Source organism: Pleurodeles waltl, chromosome 5, assembly GCF_031143425.1.
Source record: "Pleurodeles waltl isolate 20211129_DDA chromosome 5, aPleWal1.hap1.20221129, whole genome shotgun sequence".
Taxonomy (NCBI): domain Eukaryota; kingdom Metazoa; phylum Chordata; class Amphibia; order Caudata; family Salamandridae; genus Pleurodeles; species Pleurodeles waltl.
The window spans coordinates 1,835,924,723-1,835,947,563 of NC_090444.1; the positions used below are offsets into that span (position 1 = coordinate 1,835,924,723).

General features: G+C 48.8%; 1 protein-coding gene across 1 annotated transcript in view; it reads left to right on the forward strand.

The window, feature by feature from the left end:
* Positions 1-22,841, forward strand: part of DNAH8 (dynein axonemal heavy chain 8) — a 9,979,189-nt gene that overhangs the window by 4,033,373 nt on the left and 5,922,975 nt on the right. Inside the window, exon 31 of the mRNA XM_069236651.1 lies at positions 4,790-4,986. Within this exon, the coding sequence (XP_069092752.1) occupies positions 4,790-4,986 (197 nt within the window). The remainder of the gene's footprint in view (positions 1-4,789; positions 4,987-22,841) is intronic.

Consider the following 22,841-nt stretch of genomic DNA (forward strand, 5'->3'; position numbering starts at 1 on the left):
CAAGGATGCGTGAAACAGTGCTCACCCAAAGTCGCATAAAGGAGTCCCACGTCGCCGGAGACCAACTTAGAAAGTCGTGCAATGCAGGTTAGAGTGCCGTGGACCCAGGCTTGGCTGTGCACGAAGGATTTCCGCCGGAAGTGCACAGGGGCCGGAGTAGCTGCAAAAGTCGCGGTTCCCAGCAATGCAGCCCAGCGAGGTGAGGCAAGGACTTACCTCCACCAAACTTGGACTGAAGAGTCACTGGACTGTGGGGGTCACTTGGACAGAGTCGCTGGATTCGAGGGACCTCGCTCGTCATGCTGAGAGGAGACCCAAGGGACCGGTAATGCAGCTTTTTGGTGCCTGCGGTTGCAGGGGGAAGATTCCGTCGACCCACAGGAGATTTCTTCGGAGCTTCTGGTGCAGAGAGGAGGCAGACTACCCCCACAGCATGCACAAGCAGGAAAACAGTCGAGAAGGCGGCAGGATCAGCGTTACAGAGTTGCAGTAGTCGTCTTTACTACTATGTTGCAGGTTTGCAGGCTTCCAGCGCGGTCAGCAGTCGATTCCTTGGCAGAAGGTGAAGAGAGAGATGCAGAGGAACTCGGATGAGCTCTTGCATTCGTTATCTAAAGTTTCCCCAGAGACAGAGACCCTAAATAGCCAGAAAAGAGGGTTTGGCTACCTAGGAGAGAGGATAGGCTAGCAACACCTGAAGGAGCCTATCACAAGGAGTCTCTGACATCACCTGGTAGCACTGGCCACTCAGAGCAGTCCAGTGTGCCAGCAGCACCTCTGTTTCAAAGATGGCAGAGGTCTGGAGCACACTGGAGGAGCTCTGGACACCTCCCAGGGGAGGTGCAGGTCAGGGGAGTCGTCACTCCCCTTTCCTTTGTCCAGTTTCGCGCCAGAGCAGGGCTAAGGGGTCCCCTGAACCGGTGTAGACTGGCCTATGCAGAATTGGGCACATCTGTGCCCAAGAAAGCATTTCCAGAGGCTGGGGGAGGCTACTCCTCCCCTGCCTTCACACCATTTTCCAAAGGGAGAGGGTGTCACACCCTCTCTCAGAGGAAGTTCTTTGTTCTGCCATCCTGGGCCAGGCCTGGCTGGACCCTAGGAGGGCAGATGCCTGTCTGAGGGGTTGGCAGCAGCAGCAGCTGCAGTGAAACCCCAGGAAGGGCAGTTTGGCAGTACCAGGGTCTGTGCTACAGACCACTGGGATCATGGGATTGTGCCAACTATGCCAGGATGGCATAGAGGGGGCAATTCCATGATCATAGACATGTTACATGGCCATATTCAGAGTTACCATTGTGAAGCTACATATAGGTAGTGACCTATATGTAGTGCACGCGTGTAATGGTGTCCCCGCATTCACAAAGTTCAGGGAATTGGCTCTGAACAATGTGGGGGCACCTTGGCTAGTGCCAGGGTGCCCTCACACTAAGTAACTTTGCACCTAACCTTTACCAGGTAAAGGTTAGACATATAGGTGACTTATAAGTTACTTAAGTGCAGTGTAAAATGGCTGTGAAATAACGTGGACGTTATTTCACTCAGGCTGCAGTGGCAGGCCTGTGTAAGAATTGTCAGAGCTCCCTATGGGTGGCAAAAGAAATGCTGCAGCCCATAGGGATCTCCTGGAACCCCAATACCCTGGGTACCTCAGTACCATATACTAGGGAATTATAAGGGTGTTCCAGTAAGCCAATGTAAATTGGTAAAATGGTCACTAGCCTGTTAGTGACAATTTGGAAAGAAATGAGAGAGCATAACCACTGAGGTTCTGATTAGCAGAGCCTCAGTGAGACAGTGAGTCACTACACAGGTAACACATTCAGGCACACTTATGAGCACTGGGGCCCTGGGTTACCAGGGTCCCAGTGACACATACAACTAAAACAACATATATACAGTGAAAAATGGGGGTAACATGCCAGGCAAGATGGTACTTTCCTACACTCCCCCTGACTGCGACTCTCTGCTTCTAAGAACCCGACGCCTGGTAAGGACACTGCACCCGCAGCCCCCAGGACCTGAAGGATCCGACCTCCAGTGCAGGAGCGACCCCACAGGTGTCCCTCTCCCTTACCCAGGTGGTGGCTACCCCGAGGAGCCCCCCCCCTTGCCTGCCTGCTTCGCTGAAGGGACCCCTGGGTCTCCCATTGAACTACATTGCAAACCCGACGCCTGTTTGCACTCTTCACCTGGCCGCCCCGTGCCGCTGAGGGTGTACTTTTTGTGCTGACTTGTGTCCCCCCCGGTGCCCTACAAAACCCCCCTGGTCTGCCCTCCGAAGATGCAGGTACTTACCTGCTGGCATACTGGAACCGGGGCACCCCCTTCTCCATTGAAGCCTATGTGTTTTGGGCACCACTTTGACCTCTGCACCTGACCGGCCCTGAGCTGCTGGTGTGGTACCTTTGGGGTTGCCTTGAACCCCCAACGGTGGGCTACCTTGGACCCAACTTTGAACCCTGTAGGTGGTTTACTTACCTGCAAAACTAACAAACACACACCTCCCCCAGGAACTGTTGAAAATTGCAGTGTTCAGTTTTAAAATAGCTTATTGCCATTTGTGTGAAAACTGTATATGCTATTTTGCTAATTCAAAGTTCCTAAAGTTCCTAAGTGAAAGACCTTTCATTTATATAATGTTTGTAAATCTTGAACCTGTGGTTCTTAAAATAAACTAAGAAAATATATTTTCTATATAAAAACCTATTGGCCTGGAATGGTCTTTGAGTGTGTGTTCCCCATTTATTGCCTGTGTGTGTACAACAAATGCTTAACACTACCCTCTGATAAGCCTACTGCTCGTCCACACTACCACAAAATAGAGCATTAGAATTATCTCTTTTTGACACTATCTTACCTCTATGGGGAACCCTTGGACTCTGTGCATACTATTTCTTACTTTAAAATAGTACATACAGAGCCAACTTCCTACGATAAAAAACGGGAATAAATATATCTTATTAAAACCCCCATCTGTAGACAAGAAAGTACCTAGCCGACTTGGGGACCCGTGGCTAAGATAAACCTACGACGGATAGACCAAGCTTCGGACAGATATTTGGTAACTGAGCTAACTACCAGTGTAGATGTATCCCATCATGAGGTACTGTGAGCATATGTAAAGCATGTACAAGATTATAACTATTCAACAATGACATGAGCTCTGTGCCTTCGCGGGTATGTTCCAAGTGGAGCCCTTGAGTCAGACAGCACCTCCACCGAATGTTGCTATTCAAAACCTGCTTTTCGGGGCCCAAACCACCACGATTCCCCGCCCCGCATGGGTATATGTTGAAGTCCCCAACCAGCATTAGATTTGTTGACCTCCCCCTCAACTGGCGCCCTAATGAGGCCATGAATATGGACAAGCTATGAATACAAGAAGTGGTCTGGGACCAAGTTTTTGCATTATAAAAGTTTAATAACACCATGCTCAGGGACCTCATAATTGAAATTCTAAGGGCTTGTATTATTGCAAATGATGACACTTGGCGGACAGAAAAACCCGTCCGCCTAAGTTCCAACGGGTAAGGTGCCGACAGTGTGGCAGCATCCCCCCAGGCCCATTAAGAGTTTCCCGCTAGGTCAGTGGGAGGAAACCTAAGTTTCTGCCCAGTGGAAAATGACCTACAGCATTGTCTATGGCTTGTAATAGTGCCGGTGGCAATGCTGTAGTGCATAGGGTGCACCAGCACCTGCCACAGTGTTCACTGTCTGCAAACCATACAGTGAACATTGCTACAGGGCTGGCCAGGGTGGCCCCTGCACTGCTCATGTCAAGTGGGCTGGCAGTGCATAGGCACCCCTGGGGACTCCTGTACCCCATCTCCGCCAGCCTTCTCATGGCGGTGTTACCGCCATGAAATCGCTGGCGGAGAAGGGGGTCATAATCCCCAGGGTCCGACTGCCACCACAACCCTGGCGGTCATCAGACCGCCAGGGTAATAATGATACACTAATTCTCTAACCCGCCTGTTAATCCTAATAGATACAAAAATGTGGGTCCAGCAGCTGACTGAATTGCACAAGTGAAGTATGTTTTATAACGTTTAAGATGGAAAATTTTCTCACGCTCCCAGGTCTCTTGGAGACAAATCAAACAATAGCCCTTCACGTACCTTAACCAGGAGGCCTCCTTAAATTTAGAGGAAAGTCCTGCTATATCCCATCTAAGCAATAATATGTCTGCCCCCTGTCATCAGGCAAGACAACCCCCCCATGAGCTTCAGAGACCAAACAAGTATTTTTTTTAATTATTTCTTGTACAATTCATATCTCCAGAACCCTCCTGATCTTTTTCGTTCTACTGTCTAAATTTTTATAAAAATGCAGTTCTTTTTTCATAAATTGGTGTCAGATGTTTTGAGTGTTTTATCGATTTCTTCTTCATTTGTTTTGGTGCTATTTAAATGATTTAAATGTATTAAACTTGTTCCTCTGTGTAAACGTTGATGTTCAGTGCCACATCTACCCAGGGTTGGGTGAGGGTTTCAAAACGAAGCAGCTCTGTGCCACGTCTACCTAGGTTTGAGTTGAGAGTTTCACAAATGAAACCTAAGTGTCCGAAAGGGGCTGGTAAGTGTGTTATACTGTGAGGTTGCACAACAAACCATGTAATACACCCCATTTCCTCACATTTACCCAGAAAATATAGCCTGGTAGCATAGCCTGGCATTGTACAGCCTCAAAGGAGTTTCCATGAGCATATACCCAATTTTACAAATGGTTAAACTCAAATAGAGTAAAGAAAATGATTATAATGTAATTAGAAATATGCTTCCAATTTCAGAATTCAATGAAGAAAGCATTCCAGCAATAAAAAAAAGAAATTTTTATTCAAATGTAGCAGAACACAAGGATGTATCAAAACTTGTACTCTTGCTTTCTTCAACTGTAAACTCTCTTCGAAATGTGGTTGGTGATGCACTTCAGGAATTTCAGAATTTTAAGGTCTTGTGGACCGAAGACAGAGAGTCTAAAGTTAAGGTAATTTGTTATGATGATCATTAATATATTCCTGTTACAAGCAAAAAAAACATTATATTTCTTTTATTAAGGCTTTTTAGACGATATTCTAGCTGTATCTGTGAAATCTTGATTCTGTGAAATGGCTAGTAGTTATTGCCATACACCACGTTTTTTTCTAAAAATTGATTTAATGATATTGTATTGTATTTACATTTATGTAGTGTTACATCTTACAAGGTGCCACAGCGCTGTTGTGGACATATAACATGCCATTCCCTGGTAATTGAAGTGTTCTGCCTGGAAATGGGTATGTCTGTCACGAGCCCTATAAGGTTGATGTTTTGATGTTATGCTCTTGCCCTGTTTTTTCCCTGTGCTTTGGCATGACTTGAAATGAAAAGTAGTGAGAGACAGCACACGTACGCATTAGATGCTAGTGTAGGAATGGATAGAAATTGTGTGATTGCATTGCGGCCAATGTGGAAAGGTTATTGGTGTTATGCATGTATGATAGACAATGCTGAAACCGTGTTCTAGCATGCATGGAGCTGTGCATCCTCATGGGTATGGACAAAAGTGTGATATCTGATAGAGACTTCTAGTTGCAGATTCCTTACCTTTGAATTTCCCCAGGCGTCAGACTGGATCTGGAAAATGTTTCTTCGAGCAGTACCTATGCGCGCCGTCAGGTAGCATCGGTCAACTCCGCAGGCGTCGTTGGCATCATACTCACCGTGATGACATTGCGCTCGTATATAGGCGTCACCCCGGCACACTGACATCATTTCTTTTCTTTCCGCGCCAGCCTACGCGCAGATCCGGAGAAGAGCTACCTCAGTCATTTTTTTACTATGTCCACATTTTTCTCGTATTTTTGCCGAGTTTGTGGATGCGTCGAGGGATATCCTAAAAGACCGTATTCAAGCCCTGCGACTCCTGTCACCGAACTATGTTGGTGACGGATCTGCACATCGTGTGCTTATGGTGTTTGGAGCGTGATCACGACCCAAAGTTGTGCTCCGAGTGTCGGGCCATGAACCCAAAGGCTTTGAGGGAGCAGTCCCTAAAGCTCATGGCGGCCTGACACTCGACTCCACGGCGCTCACGGTCCCGTTCGAGAGGAAGGTCTTGATATCGGCCGCCGAGTCACCACCACTCTTCGTCCTCCAAGTCTTCGGGACATTCAGGTCACAAGAAGAAGAAGTTGAAGAAAGACAAGCGTTCTTTGACTTTACCCCGTCGATCGGATGATACGACGCGGGAAAAGCATCAACGCTCTAGGCTTCTGTCAACTGAGCCTTTTTCTGGCGCAGCCACCCCCGCCCAACTCAAAGAGTATTACGAGGCCATGCATCTCATTTTTGGAGCCTTTGGGCACAGGTGAGTCGATGGGGGCCCTTCGGTTTCGAAGCCGTTGGCTTCGGCCTCGGCTCTCGAGGGCCCCTCCACATCCAATAGAGGATCTGTCCCGATGCCGGTCATGCCACGGGGACCTTCCCCAGCGTTGGTTCAGACATCGACGCTCCCGATGTCGGTGGGGCCCACAATCAACGTCAATCCCATACTCTTGACGGACGACCTGGAGCCAGAACGACGTCGATCGACGCCGATCGATGCCAATTCCTTTCTCTATAGGCTCTCCTGGGCCCAGGGTTGATCCAGACCCTTATTCTTGTGGGTATGGATATGGTGAGAGTATGGAGGGGTCGCTGGACCCTTTAGAATACCAGCTTGACCCACAAATGGATTGGGTGCTGGACTTGGGTGATGCCAGTGGACAAGACACCTCCCCTGACACTGGTATGCTCTCTCCTCCTAGCGTGGCTACGGAGGAGGGTGCTTCTTACTCCGTGGTTGTGAGAAGGGCGGCTGAGGTCTTGGACCTCGAGCTTCCCTCTGTGGAGGTTAGGCCTAACATCCTAACCGACGTGCTTCAACCAGGGTCTTCTTCTTGGGAGCCCCTTTTGCCCTTCAATGAAGCACTGACAGACGTCCTTTTGGGTACCTGGTCCAGACCCAGCACAGGGGCTCCTGTGAATAGGACGATGGCCCGCCACCATCGGCCTGTGCCGTGTAGGAGGCTGGCCTGGCTTGTAGTGGGTACCAGAGGTACTTACACCTTGTGCCAGGTCCAGTTATCCCTTATTAGTGTAGAAGAAGTGTGACTAGCAGCTTAGGCTGATAGAAGGTAGCTATAGCAGAGCAGCTTAGGCTGAACTAGGAGACATGCAAAGCTCCTACTATACCACTGGTGTCATATGCACAATATCATAAGAAAACACAATACACAGATATACTAAAAATAAAGGTACATTATTTTTATGGCAATATGCCAAAAGCATCTCAGTGAGTACCCTCAGTATGAGGATGCCAAATATACACAAGATATATGTACACAATACCAAAAATATCCAGTAACAGCAAAAGGAAGTAATGCAAGCAGTGTAAAGTTACAATAGATTGCAATAGGAGCACATAGGGATAGGGGCAACACAAACCATATACTCCAAAAGTGGAACGCGAACCACAAATGGACCCCAAACCTACGTGAGCTCGTAGAGGGTCGCTGGGACTGTAAGAAAACAGTGAGGGTTAGAAAAATAGCCCACCCCAAGACCCTGTAAGGTAGGTGTAAAGTGCACCTACAACCCCAAGAGAGCACAGAAGTCGTGATAGGGGGATTCTGCAAGGAAAACCGACACCAGCAAAGCAACAACAGTGGATTTCCGGACCTGAGTACCTGTAAGACAAGGGGACCAAGTCCAAGAGTCGCAACAGTGTCGAGAGTGGGCAGGAGCCCAGGAAATGCCAGCTGAGGCTGCAAGGAAGCTGCCACCGGATGGAAGAAGCTTGGTGTTTTGCAAGAACAAAGAGGAATAGGAACTTTCCCTTTGGAGGATGGATGTCCCACATTGTGAAGAAGCTTGCAAAGGTGTTCCCACTCAGAAAGACCGCAAACAAGCCTTGCTAGCTGCAAGGGGTCGCGGTTAGGGTTTTTGGATGCTGCTGTGGCCCAGGAGGGACCAGGATGTTGCCACTTGGATGAGGAGACAGAGGGGGTGCCCAGCAAGTCAGGGAGCCCTAACAGAAGCAGGCAGCGCCCGCATAAGTACCAGATCATGCACTTAGAAGAGGAGTGAACCAGAGTCCACCTGAAGCCAGAAAAGGGAGTCCCACGACGCCAGAGGACAACTCAGAAGGTTGTGCTCTGCAGGTTAAAGTGTCGGGGACCCAGGCTTGGCTGTGCACGAAGGAAATCCTGGAAGAGTGCACAGGAGCCGGAGCAGCTGCAAATCACGCGGTACCCAGCAATGCAGTCTAGCGTGGGGAGGCAAGGACTTACCTCCACCAAACGTGGACTGACGAGTCACTGGACTGTGGGAGTCACTTGGACAGAGTTGCTGAGTTCCAGGGACTACGCTCGTCGTGCTGAGAGGGGACCCAGAGGACCGGTGATGCAGTTTTTTGTCGCCTGCGGTTGCAGGAGGAAGATTCCGTCGACCCACAGGAGATTTCTTCGGAGCTCCTGGTGCAAGAAGGAGGCAGGCTACCCCCAGAGCATGCACCACCAGGAAACAGGCGAGAAAGCCGGCAGGATGAAGCGATACAAGGTTGAAGTAGTCGTCTTTGCTACTTTGTTGCCGTTTTGCAGGCGTCCTGAGCAGTCAGCAGTCGATCCTTTGGTAGAAGGTGAACAGGAAGATGCAGAGGAACTCTGGTGAGCTCTTGCATTCGGTATCTGAAGAATTCCCCAAAGCAGAGACCCTAAATAGCTAGAAAAGGAGGTTTGGCTACCTAGGAAGGAGGATAAGCTAGTAAGAAAGGTAAAAGCCTATCAGAAGGAGTCTCTGACGTCACCTGATGGCACTGGCCACTCAGAGCAGTCCAGTGTGCCAGCAACACCTCTGTTTCCAAGATGGCAGAGGTCTGGGGCACACTGGAGGAGCTCTGGGCACCTCCCCTGGGAGGTGTAGGTCAGGGCAGTGGTCACTCCCCTTTCCTTTCTCCAGTTTCGCGCCAGAGCAGGGCTGGGGGATCCCTAAACCAGTGTAGACTGGCTTATGCAGAGATGGGCAACATCTGTGCCCATCAAAGCATTTCCAGAGGCTGGGGGAGGCTACTCCTCCCCACCATCACACCTATTTCCAAAGGGAGAGGGTGTCACACCCTCTCTCAGAGGAAATCCTTTGTTCTGCCTTCCTGGGCCAGGGCAGCCTGGACCCCAGGAGGGCAGAAACTTGTCTGAGGGGTTGGCAGCAGCAGCAGCTGCAGTGGAGACCCCAGAAAGGCAGTTTGGCAGTACCTGGGTTCTGTGCTAGAGACCCGGGGGATCATGAAATTGTCTCCCCAATGCCAGAATGGCATTGGGGTGACAATTCCATGATCTTAGACATGTTACATGGCCATGATCGGAGTTAACATTGTGACGCTATACATAGGTAGTGACCTATGTATAGTGCATGCGTTTAATGGTGTTCCCGCACTCAGAAAGTCCGGGGAATTTGCCCTGAACGATGTGGGGGCACCTTGGCTAGTGCCAGGGTGCCCACACACTAAGTAACTTTGCACCCAACCTTCACCAGGTTAAGGTTAGACATATAGGTGACTTATAAGTTACTTAAGTGCAGTGGTAAATGGCTGTGAAATAATGTGGACATTATTTCACTCAGGCTGCACTGGCAGGCCTGTGTAAGAATTGTCAGATCTCCCTATGGGTGGCAAAGGAAATGCTGCAGCCCATAGTGATCTCCTGGAACCCCAATACCCTGGGTTCCTCAGTACCATATACTAGGGAATTATAAGGGTGTTCCAGTATGCCAATGTGAATTGGTGAAATTGGTCACTAGCCTGTTAGTGACAATTTGGAAAGCAGAGAGAGCATAACCACTGAGGTTCTGGTTAGCAGAGCCTCCGTGAGACAGTTAGTCATCACACAGGGAACACATACAGGGCACACTTATGAGCACTGGGGCCCTGGCTGGCAGGGTCCCAGTGACACATACACTAAAACAACATATATAAAGTGAAATATGGGGGTAACATGCCAGGCAAGATGGTACTTTCCTACATGCCGTCAGACCCAAAATTCCTGACCCAACACCCCACGCCTGAGAACCTTATCATCCAGGCTTCTTCTTCATCTGGCGCATTCCCTGCCGCACCCCCGGATAGGGAATCAAAACGACTGGATAATTTGGGGAAGAAGTTGTTTTCTTCCAACAGTCTAGCGCTGCGGTCCGTGAACACCGCATGCCTTTTGGGCCGCCATTCCCATACTCTCTGGGATACGGTTGCGCAAGTGCTGCCTGCAGTTCCGAAGGAGGCCCGGGCTGTCCTGTCCCAAGCCGTAACAGATGGGAGGGATGCAGCTAAGTTCATGATTTGTTGTCGACTGGACTTAGAACTTCTGGCTTTTCGGGGGATGCCCAGCAATCCTTGATGGACATGCCCTTTGATGACACACTTCTCTTCGGAGACAAGGCGGACTCGGCGCTCAAGCGCTTTAAGGATTCCCGAGCCATGGCCCGGTCCTTTGGCCTTGCGCCTGCACCTAGACCCCAGCAGTCCACCTTTCGCCCCTTTTGTGGCTACGGCAGGGGCACCCAACCACGTCCTTTTCCACCTGGCTACAGACCCACGCATGCTATACAGCCCCTGCGCGGCCACGGGCGTGGGATCCCACGTTCTCAGGGATCAGGGAGCCAGGGGGTTGCCCAGTCCACCCCCGCCCCCTCCTCAGCCTCCAAGCCTTCCTAGCCTGCAGGTACATCAGGAGCCAGTAGGTGGCAGGATACGCCATCACCTGCCCCTATGGCAAGCCATTACCTTGGACAGGTGGGTACTCCAAATTGTCCGAAGTGGCTACTCCCTTCCCTTTGAGACATCTCCTCCAGCCATGCAACCTTCATAAAGCCTGATATCGGAGGATCATATGGCGCTTCTCCACGAGGAAGTTTGGCCAAAGAAGCTATAGAGAGGGTTCAGTTGCCAGAAGTAGGTCATGGTAGCTATTCCGCTACTTTCAGGTTCCGAAAAAGGACAAAGGTCTTCGACCTATATTAGACCTTCGGTCCCTCAAGCTCTTCCTAAAAAAGGAGAAGTTCAAAAAGTTAACATTGGCTCAGGTCCTATCTGCCCTGAATTCCGGAGACTGGATGGTAGTGTTGGACTTGCAAGAAGCAAACTCCCACATTCCCGGCTTGCCTGCCTACTGGTGTTACCTACAATTTGTGGTAGGTCACGAGCACTTTCAGTTTACCCTGCTCCCCTGTGGCCTTACCAGTGCCCCTCGGGTGTTCACGAAAGTGATGGTAGTGGTGGCAGCTCATCTGCGTAGGTTAGGGGTCCCGGTCTTCCCCTACCTCGACGATTGGCTGTTGAAGGCGAACTCGCCCCCGACAGTCGTCTCCCACCTCCAGACCACGGTGAACCTTTTGCATTCGCTGGGGTTCACTATCAACGTGCCGAAGTCACACCTCACTCCTTCTCAGATGCTCCCTTTCATCTAAGCTGTTCTGGATACAGTGCAGTTTCGGGCATATCCTCCCGAAAAGTGAGTCCAGGATATTCGGGCTATGATACCGATGTTTCAGCCTCTACCTTGGATTTCGGTGAGAATGACTCTGAGGCTGCTGGGCCTGCTGGTTCAAAATGCCAGATGGCATATGCGGGCTCTGCAGTTGGACCTGAAGTTCCAGTGGGCGCAGCATCAGGGGAATCTCTCCGACAAGGTTCAGATCTCGGAAGTGACTGCGAAAGACCTGCAGTGGTGGTTAACGAATCAGGATTGGGTGAAGGGCAGATCCCTCTCCTTTCCCCAACCAGATCTTATGATCATGACAGATGCATCACTTCTGGGATGGGGTGGCCACATTGGAGAGGCAGAGATCAGAGTCATCTGGTCTCTGGCAGAAACCGGTCTCCATATCAATCTTCTGGAGCTCCAAGCGATTCGACTAGCATTGAAAGCATTTCTTCCCTCCCTCAGGGGAAAGCAGTGCAAGTGTTCACAGACAACACCACCGCCATGTGGTATTGCAACAAACAAGGCGGAGTGGGGTCGTGGACCCTTTGTCAAGAGGCTCTTCGCCTCTGGACTTGGCTGGAACATCAGGTAATTTCCCTGGTGGTTCAAAACCTGGCGGGCTCTTTGAATGCCAGGGCAGATGACCTCAGCTGACGATGCATGGTCGATCACGAATGGCATCTCTATCCGGAGGTGGCGCAAGGTCTATTCTTTCAGTGGGGAGAACCTTGGTTAAACTTGTTTACCTCCATAGGGAACTCGCAATGTCAGCTGTTTTGCGTGTTGGAGTTTCCAAGGCAGCACTCGCTCGCCGACGGTTTTTCATCACAAGTGGAATTTATGCCTCCTGTACGCCTTTCTGCCCATACCACTTCTGTCCAGAGTTCTGAAGAAGATCAGGCAAGACCAGTCCCAAGTAATCCTTGTGGCTCCAGGCTGGACACGAAGAGTCTGGTATCCCGAGCTGCTGAGCATGGCCATAGCTCCTCCGATAAGACTGTCTCTTCGGGAAGATCTTCCGTCGCAGCAGCAGGTGAGGGTCATCCACCCAAACCTGTCCACCCTCCACCTCCTTGCGAGATTGAGCGGCGACAGTTGACGTCTTTTGACCTGCCACCAGAAGTCTGTAACGTTATCTTGGCAGCCAGGCAGCACATCCCTCAACCAAAACTGTATATGCCTGTCGTTGGAAGAAATTTGTGAAATTTGTGGCATGGTGCATTGACAACTCTGTTGATCCTCTATCTGCTCCTCTCTCTCAGGTCCCTCTAATTATGTTTTCCACCCTGGGCACCCTTGACGAATATCTCTTTGCTATCTCTGCTTTCTTGAGGTTACCAGATCAACCTTCTTTATTTAAATCTCCCATAGTTGGGAGGTTTCTTAAAGTCCTCACACATCTTTTTCCTCCTATCCCATTCATCATGCCCCAATGGGATCTCAACCTGGTCTTAACTTACCTTATGTGTACCCCGTTTGAACTGCTTCACAACTGTCCTCTAAGGCTCTTAACTATAAAGACTGTATTTCTAGTCGCCATTACTTCTGGCTGCAGAGTTAGTTAACTCCAGGCTCTGTCATCTAAGCCACCTTTTCTTGCCATACACCCTGACAAAATGGTGCTTTGCACAAAGGCTTCTTTTCTACCCAAGGTAGTGACACCCTTCAATGTCGAACAGTCCATCACCTTGCCTACCTTTTATGCACCCCCACATCCCTCTCACAAAGAGGAGAGACTCCACCGTCTGGACCCAAAAAGAGCATTGGTGTTCTATCTTTATCGTACCAAAGACTTCCGGGTGGACGATCAACTCTTTGTGGGATATGTGGGTGCAAAGAAGGGGAAGGCGGTGCAGAAGAGGACCATTTCAAGATGGGTCCTCTTATGCATCAAAATGTGCTATGCTCTGGCTAAAAAGCAACCCCTTGAAGGTTTGAGAGCTCACTGCACCAGAGCTACTGCTGCTACCACAGCGCTAGCATGGGGCGTTCCAGTCCTGGATATTTATCAGGCAGCAACGTGGGCATCTCTGCACACTTTTACTAAGCACTACTGCCTGGACAATCAGGTCCGAAGGGACAGCTACTTTGGCCGTTAGGTCCTGCAGGTCTTTTTGGTGTGATCTTAGTTTGCAAGTCTGCCACCGGGGATGGTATTGCTCAGGTATCTATTCAAAGGAAAGGAATCTGCAACTAGAAGTCTCTATCAGATGTACAAGTTACTTACCTTCGGTAACAAAATATCTGGTAGAGAAATATTCTAGTTGCAGATTCCTTACCGATCCGCCCATCCTTCCCACACTGCGAACTGATTTCTAGGGACAGGAACTTTCCCTTGAGGGCCCTAGGTTTGGCGCACCACTCTCAGTGATCTTCATGGCTCCGTGCTACTGGCGTGGAAAGTCGTGAAAAGAAACTGACGCCAGTACACCAGGGTGGTGCCTATATATCCCAACGGCGCCCGCGGAGTCGACCGACGCCACCTGACGGCGCGCAGAGGTACTTCTCGAAGAAAAATTCTCCAGATCCAGTCTGACGCCTGGGAAAATTCAAAGCTAAGGAATCTGCAACTAGAATATGTCTCTACCAGATATTTCGTTGCCGAAGGTAAGTAACTTGTACATTAGGCACTGTTACAAAATCTGATTCCTGTCATCCTTGGAGAGGTTTGCATCATATATTCTAAATCACATTGCGTGTGAAGCATAGAAAATGCGCCCAAATATAAATGATGCATTAACTATATTATATGCTTCAAGCCCACACACTAGCAGGAGAGAACCAACCCATAGGAAAGGGCATTATGCAGCAAGCTATGATATATGGTTTAGGAAGTCCACCCAGGTTCATCGAGTAGCAGCCTGCATTTTGCAGTCAGCCTGTAGGAATGGATATTATATAATAAGGAATAATGTTTGGTTGGGGAGTCCACCCAGCTGACAGAAGAACAACCCATAGGAAAAAGTAGTTCTCCAGCATTTGATCTTTCATCGATTCACTTGCTTGAAAAATCTCTCGTCCTCCTGCTGGGAATACCCGGAAGTTAAAAACATCAATAAACATTGTTAAAATATCATAGGCCCAAGGGGGCGCTAAGGGGCTCTAAATAAGATGACAGCTTTTTAATGCAGCTCCTGAAGCCGAAGCAAAGATCAGTTTCATCTATTCGCCATGTTTACTAACCTGTCAGCGTGAACAACCCTCCAAGACACAGCAAGACTGCGAGTGAAAAACAAGCCGGCCAGTACTTTAGAATATGTGGGGAATCCTGTAAAATGCACTTGAGGAAGTTCAGCAGCCAGCAACCTTGTGGCAGCGAGTATGCAGTCATGCTTTTTATACTGTGGGCAATAAACAATTGCACTAGAAGAGCTTCAGGGGTTCCCAGGATTTCAAGACATTTAGAATATTGGGACTCCTTTTGACTATGACATGTAGCCCTGTACTCTATATGTTGTTACACATGCTGCTAGCTTCAATTACCTGACTAGATGTTGCCTAAACTGAGTATCTGGCTCAGTTCTACAGGGTTTGTTTTCACACCCACACCCATGGGTGACACTAGTGAACTCAATTCAATGCCCCGACACTGAATGTGAAAGACAGGATATTGTAGCCCTGCAAAACCCCTCCCAATAAATAAATGAGTTTGTGTCAATGCTTTTGGATTACTAACAGGGAACAGTGTTAATCCAAACAATTGTTCATCAATGATTTACATACTCAAGATCACTAGAAATGGAATATGTAGTTCAAAATATCAACATATTTATTTTAAAATAGGGCCTGATGTAGATCTTAAGGGTATTACCGCCAATCCACAGTGGCAGTGGTCCCAGGTACTTTGTCAAGTATTGACAAAGCATAAAGCATAAAAGTCTCCCTTCACAGTGGCAAATTCCTGTTGTGGGAACTGGATGTAGCAGTTGATGTATCTCAGCACTGAAGAAAGGACACTTATCACACCACTGAAAGTTGGTTGGGACATGCCTTTAGATACTGCCATGGTGTATTGGAAAGATCCTTTTGCCACACAATTAAGTACTGCCATGACTTTCACTATTGGTGTTATTGCTGTTGTATTCATGTTGTGCGGCAGGAAATCAGGCTCCAACTGGTGACACAAATCCAGGATAGTTTGTCTATTTAATCCGAACTTCTCTATTATATCCCTTTCCTCTATGGTGGCAAGGTATGGAAATGGTCTGATGACTTGAGGCCATTGTCTTCTATCCATGCCTGGGTTCAAATGTCTGCATGCATGGGAAAAAAAACAATCACTTTAAATGGTCGCAACATAATTTGATCATCAACACACATCTTATGTCTTGCTAACAGTAGAAATCTCTTTGTGTCATATATGTACACATAATGTTATCAAATACTTTCTACTTTAAAACTCACTTTTTTATATGTCAATTTTTTTTATTATGTGCAAATAATACATTAGAAAGTATTATTTGCACTAGGTTTTTTTTCCTACATACCATAAATGGAGGTATTATTTGCCCCTCAGCACTACTGATGTTAAACACAGTCACAGTTCACTTTTTAATGTGTTGTATTTTGCCAAAAACAGTGTTATCTGTATATATACTAACTTCCATTTTGAGCGCTGGTGACACTCAAACATTTGAAAAATACACAGCTTCATATCCTAAAATGGCAGGTGACTGACCATGCCGTCAGCACATTGGCTAGCCGACAGGCGCTGGCAGAAGTTGAATGTGTAATAGGTTGAACCCTCCACGCACGACACTGCCATAGGCTAACATGTGTGATGGCTATGCACGAAAGACAATGGCTGTGACTGTCTCCATCATGGATCGCATTCGCGCCGTGTATTTGGATGCATTGCATTGAAAAAAGCTCACTTGCCTCCCAACACTGTAGCCAACAAGACCTTCTCGATTGTTGCTGCTATTACTGACCTCTGGGAGCCAGGATGCTGTTCAAAGCAGGTGACAGAGCCCCTTCCTTTTTCTCTTGTCTCTGTACAGCCAACTGTAACGGAACCCAGAGGAACAGGTACATGTTTGAGTGGGAAATGTTTGCTAAAGTAACTTGTTCCTTTTTTGTCCACAGGCTACTTTGTCCCTTTTGTTCATGAGTGAAGTGTTGTGATTGATGTGTAGTGAACTGCATGATTTAGCTGGGTACAGGATGTTATGTGAGGATGTTAGAAATGTCTGTGTATTGAAATGAAAAGTCACCTGAAAGAATTAGCTGAGATTTCAAAGCATGTTATTCACAATTCCAGGATTAATTAGACAAACTGCAGGGCCCTTACTTCAAGTGTCTAGTAGGCAGTGTACCACTAGTTTAAGTGGAAACATAGAGCCCATGTTGAAATGAGAGAAATAAAGCGCAAGAAGAATCTTTACGGTTACGGACTTGTCTGATGCTGTTCTGTCAAGTGGATGTACAGCCCATATTTTGGAATAGGAGTATCTGTATGTTTTCAACATGTCATGGTGCCACATATGGGAAAAGGTATTTCCTGTGCTGCCATTCTAAATGACACAGGCTCTCATTCAGCCATACAAGTATGTCCCATTAATACACCCACTTGTTCATACATCAACCAAAACCATGCTGTCACTGACACATGGCAGCCCTCCCATATTGCGCTTAATCACTGTAAGTGGTGCAAACCACTATATCTGACTCTTAGAAGATTAGTCATGAAGACAACGTAGCTATGCATGTGTTTAGGTGCAAATAACGTACAGGTTGTTTATCCTTTAGTAGCTCACAATGAGTTGGACTAATTAAGATTGGGTCTCACTACATGAAATGTTTCATATCCCTGGCCTAGATGATGTTTGTTTCTTGGATTGGTAATATGAGGAAAAGGAAAGTGTTGAGGGTAATCCACAGATCACTACATATTACTGTTTCCTAGGAAATTTTAAATGTTTGTAAATGATCTGTATTAACTGTCTTGGGAATGCATGTATGAGATGCCAAAACATTGTGTCACTGCACTACAGACATGTTGTTCTCATCCATGTAGGTCAATGACCATCAGAAGCTAGATTTGTGGAAGGCCATGATAAGGAAAGGTGCAGACCCTGGGGCTCCACATGCAGCGCAGCCTGCATTACAGAAAGAGGTGAGAGGACCTCCGGCGCTGGACAAGAAAATTAGCTGAAGTCCAGCTCGGCCAGGCCTCCCAACAAGGCAAGCGTATGTGCCACACCCTGACCCCTATAATGGCCACATCCTTGCTGTGGTTTATGTAGGAAAGTACCCTCTTTTTGGCATGATTACCCCTATTTTTGCCTGCTGTCAGTGTGTTTTGACTGTTTTCACTGGGATCCTGCTAACCAGGACCCCAGTGATTGTGCTCGCTCCCTCTAAATTTGGTTGCTTAGGACTTTGCACACTCCACAATTAGCATACTGGTGCCCCCCCCCATAAGTCCCTAGTATATGGCAATCAGGAACCCAGGGCATTGGGGCACCAGAGATTCCCCATCGGTTGCAGCATGTATTGTGCCACCCATGAAAGCCCATGCAAAATGTATCTGCAGGACTGCCATTGCAGCCTGCGTGAAAAGGTGCATGCACCCTTTCACTACAGGTCACTGCACTAGGTCACTGTAAGTCACCCCTATGGTAGGCCCTCCTAGCCCAGAGGGCAGGGTGCAGGTACCTGTGTGTGAGGGCACCCCTGCATGGTGCCCCTATGAACTCCAGCTCCATTACACTGGACTTCCTAAATGTGGGGAGCCATTTTACGTGTGTACTGGACGCACGTCACTACCTGTGTCCAGCTACATGTTGGTAACTCCGAGCCTGGTCATGTTTGGTATCAAATATGTCAGAATCATACACCAGTACTGTTGCCAGTATTGGTTGTATGATTCCATGCACTCTGGGGGCTCCTTAGAGGACCACCAGTATTGCCATTGCAGACGTCTGAGGTTTTCCAGGCAGCCCCAGCTGCTGCCACCTCTCAGAAAGGTTTCTGCCTTCCAGTTGCTTGATCAGCTCAAGCCCAGGAAGGAAGAACAAAGGATTTCCTTTGGGAGAGGGGTGTTACACCCTGTCCCTTTGGAAATAGGTGTTACAGACTTGGTAGGGGTAGCCTCGCCAAGCCTCTGGAAATGCTTTGAAAGGCACAGATGGTGCCTTCCTTGCATAATCCAGTCTTTACCGGTTCAGGGACCCCCAGCCCCTACTCTGGGACCAAAGAAAGGGGGAGTGATCACTCCCCTGTCCATCACCACCCGGGGTGGTGCTCATAGCCCCTCCAGAGGCTCCCTGGGTTTTGCCATATTGGATTCCAAGTTGGCAGAGAACTCTGGGAGCATCTGAGTGGCTAGTGCCGGCAGGTGACTTCAGAGCCCTCCCCTGATAGGTGCTTACCTGTTTAGGTGACTAATCCAACCTTTCTGGGCTATTTAGGGTCTCTCTCTTGGATGGTTCTTCAAATCTGGATTGCAAGACTCCAGCAGAAATCCTCTGCATCCTTTACTTCACATTCTTACTGAAGAAACTACATCTGGACCCTCCAGAAACTCTCCAAACTGCAACAAATAAGGAAAGACAATTCTGCAACATTGTATCTTCAGCTCCTGCCCGCAACTGTTTCCTGGGTTGTGCATCCTCCGAGGACAGCCTGTCTTCAGCCTCCACTAGAAGAATGAAGGAATCTCCCTTGGAGTGAAGGAGTCACTCCCCTGCTTCAGCAGGCACCCCTCTGCAGCGACGATCGGTGGCCTGGGTCCCCTCTCCTGACGAAGTGCGTGGATCCAGCATCATGAGTGGTGGACTGAAGTGGTCCCGACGGCCCTTACGTCCTACTGTCCAACTTTGGTGTAGGTAAGAGCTTGCCTCCCCACTCAAGACAGTACCCCCTTGCTCCGAGTGTTTTGCAGTTGGCAAGGCTTGTTGGCATCCTTCCACGAAGTTCTTTGTGCACCGTGCAGCTCCGGCCCCCAGCACTCCTTCCTGTGATGCACATCTTCCTGAGTGGTTCTCCGGCGGCATGGGATCCCTTTGTGTAGTGCTGGGTGGGCCTCCTTTTGCACCTTCTTTGCCCCTGTGCTGTGGGACTCCTGTGCATGCTGCCTGGTCTTCTGAGGGCTCTCTGACTTGCTGAGAGCGCCTTCTGACTCCTTTTCCTGGGTAGAGTCCACCAGGTCCCTCCTGGTCCCGCGCAGCACCATTTTCTGCTCACCGCGAGCTTTGTGTGTGCCAAGGCTTGTTGGTGGACTCCAGCGACACAAACCATACTGCAATCATCCATCTTCTGCACGAACCAGGAACCCACATCTTTCTTCTTCGGTGCAGTACTGACTGTTGTTCTTCACCGGTGGTTCTTCTTTTGCACCTTCATCCGGGTTAGCAGGGGCTCCTGTTCTCCCTGAACTCTTCAGTGCTTCGTGGACTTAGTCCCCTTCTTCAACACGTCTTCAGGTCCAGGAATCCATTGTTGGTGTCTTGCAGTCTCCTCTGGTTTTTGCATTATCTTCTTTCTCGTGTTCTTGTGTATTCTAGGAAAGTTACTGTGATTTACTCCTGCTTTCCTGGGCTCTGGGGTGGGTTCTATTACTTGATTTGGTGTTTTCTAATGCTCCCAGCGTCCCTCTACACACTACACTTGCCCAGGTGGGAAACAGACTTTCGCATTCCACTTTCTTAGTATATGGTTTGTGTTCCCGCAGGCCCATTTCTACCTATTGTGATTTTCACTATTTGCACTGTTTTCTGTTTTTACAGCTATTTCTGCATACTCATGTATATAATTTGTGTACTACTTACCTCCTAAGGGAGTATAGTCTCTATGGTATTTTTGGCATTTGTTTCACCAAAATAAAGTACCTTTATTTTTGTAACACTGAGTATTTTCTTTCATGTGTGTGAGTATGGTGTGACTACAGTGGTATTGCATGAGCTTTGCATGTCTCCTAGATAAGCCTTGGCTGCTCATCCACACTACCCCTAGAGAGCCTGGCTTCTGGACACTGTCTACATTTCTCTAATAAGGGATAACTGGACCTGGTATAAGGTGTAAGTACCTTAGGTGCCCACTATAAACCAGGCGAGCCTCCAACATTGGTGGTGCAGGGGTGGGATAAGTACTTGAAATTGCCTTATCACTCTCTCACCGGTGCTTTCCACAAGAAAGAGTACTCTGTACCTAGAGCTATACACATATACCTAGTTACAGGGGTCTAGTGTAGGAGGCTGGCCTGGCTTATAGTGGGTACCTTGTGGTACTTACACCTTGTGCCAGGTCCAGTTATCCCTTATTAGTAGATTAGAAGTGTTCTAGCAGCTTAGGCTGATAGAGGTAGCTATAGCAGAGCAGCTTAGGCTGAACTAGGAGACATGCAAAGCTCCTACTATATCACTTATATCATATGGCACTATAGCATAAGAAAACACAATACTCAAAGTTACTAAAAATAAAGGTACTTTATTTAAGTGACAATGGTGGTCATTACAACCCTGGCGGTCGGTGTTAAAGCGGCGGTAAGACCCCCAACAGGCCGGCGGTAAAAAAAATTGAATTACGACCGTGCCAGAAACCACCAACAAAGAAAGCCACTTTAACACGCCGACCGCCACAGCGGTACAGACAAACAGCTTGGCTGTCACCGCCAACAGACAATCGGAAGACTAAGTACCGCCCACAGTATCACAACCTATCAATCCGCCACCTTTTCCGGGGCAGATTCACTGCGGATAAAAACACGGCGGAAACAGGACTTCGAAGGGAAAACGCTCACCTCTACACACCCCACAAGGAATCCGGACGCCATGGAACCAGAGCTGCACATCCTGCCAGCCCTCATCTTCTTGCTCCTCTACCAGGAGCACGAACGCCGGTGGCGAAGACCATGGTGAGTACTGCACCTATGACACAGGGGAGGGGGAGGGGGAGGGAAAAAACAGGGACACACACATGCAACACAACCCACCCTCACCCACTACAACACACACACTAATACATATTTATACATTATAGTTACACCCCCAACCCCCCCGGAAGAATGCAAAGACAAAAGGAAATGAGTGTAACCATTGTAATATATTAAAATCAAGAACGCAAAAATATATTTCTGATGGATACACCTACCTGTGGATTCCTCAACTAAAGAATTCTCCCCTCGTGCCAGCCCTCGACGGAAATTTCTTCTAGCTCAGCACGTCGACGATGAAGTCACAATCGCCCGACTCCACGCGACGGCACATGACGTCATCCAGGCAATAAGAAGCCCTCGTCGACGTGCAGACGTCAGTTCCCTTTTTTCCGTGCCCGAGTAATGGGTAATTCTTTGAGGCTCACAGGGAGCTACTGTTTCCAACGACGGTTACGATGTTACAGACTAGAAAGTCCGGCTTCAAACCTTGTAGCCAGTGCGGGGGTCGAATGTCGGTTACCGACCCCCACGAAAAATTGTCTCTGGTGCCTTAGTTCCGACCATGAAGTCGAGTCATGCGGCTCATGTCAGCGCTTGAATCCTAAGGCACTTAAAGAGAGGGAGGCAAAATTGTTCTTGGCTCGGTCCAAGAAGAAGAAGGAGAGGCGTCATCAGAGGGAGTCTTCTTCGAGATCCTCTAGGTCTCGTCATCATCATAGTGGTTCTCAGCGCCGTCACGGATCTCGGCGCCGATCGAGCAAGGGACGGTCCAGGTCAATATCGGCTTCTCCGTCGGCTCGGCGTCGTCCGACGTGGGAGATAAGCCTGACCGCCACCCCTCCGCCTCCTACGACCCCGACGTCACCCGGGTCAGTCTTTGAGGTCGAGCCTCCCCAGAGGCCAGAAGGTTCTCCTGGCCAGGAGTTACCTGGACCTTCCATGGCATCTATGCCGGCGCCGGTGCAGCAGCAGCAATACCCGGCTTTCCCGGCTCCAGGAACGGATCCTGCAGCGTTTTTAAATGCAATGTTTAACATTTTTGCTTCCATGACGCCGGGTGGAAGTCATGCAGGTCCGTCGGACCCTCTGGCCTATGATTTGGGTGTTCCAGCGTCTTATAGATCGACGCCGTTCACTCCATTTTTACCTGCTGCACCTGAAGCGGCGCCGATGCCTATGACGCCGTCCAAGCTGACTACACCTGCTACGGCGCCGTTGGATTCGCCTCGGATCCGATCGACGTCTAAGAATCCTATGGAGTCGGAGCTTCCGGCTTCAGACGGATCCGAGGTTCGGCGCCGACGAAGATCTTCGGCATCGGCGACGCCTTATCGACTCCAGGCTTGGAGTCAAGGCTTAAATCAAGACATCTGGCTCTTCGACTTTTGGAGGAAGAAGAGTACGCAAGACAAAACCTGGAGGAAGGTGAAGTTTTGGACCCCCCTGGTGATTTCCAGGGACTGGATACAG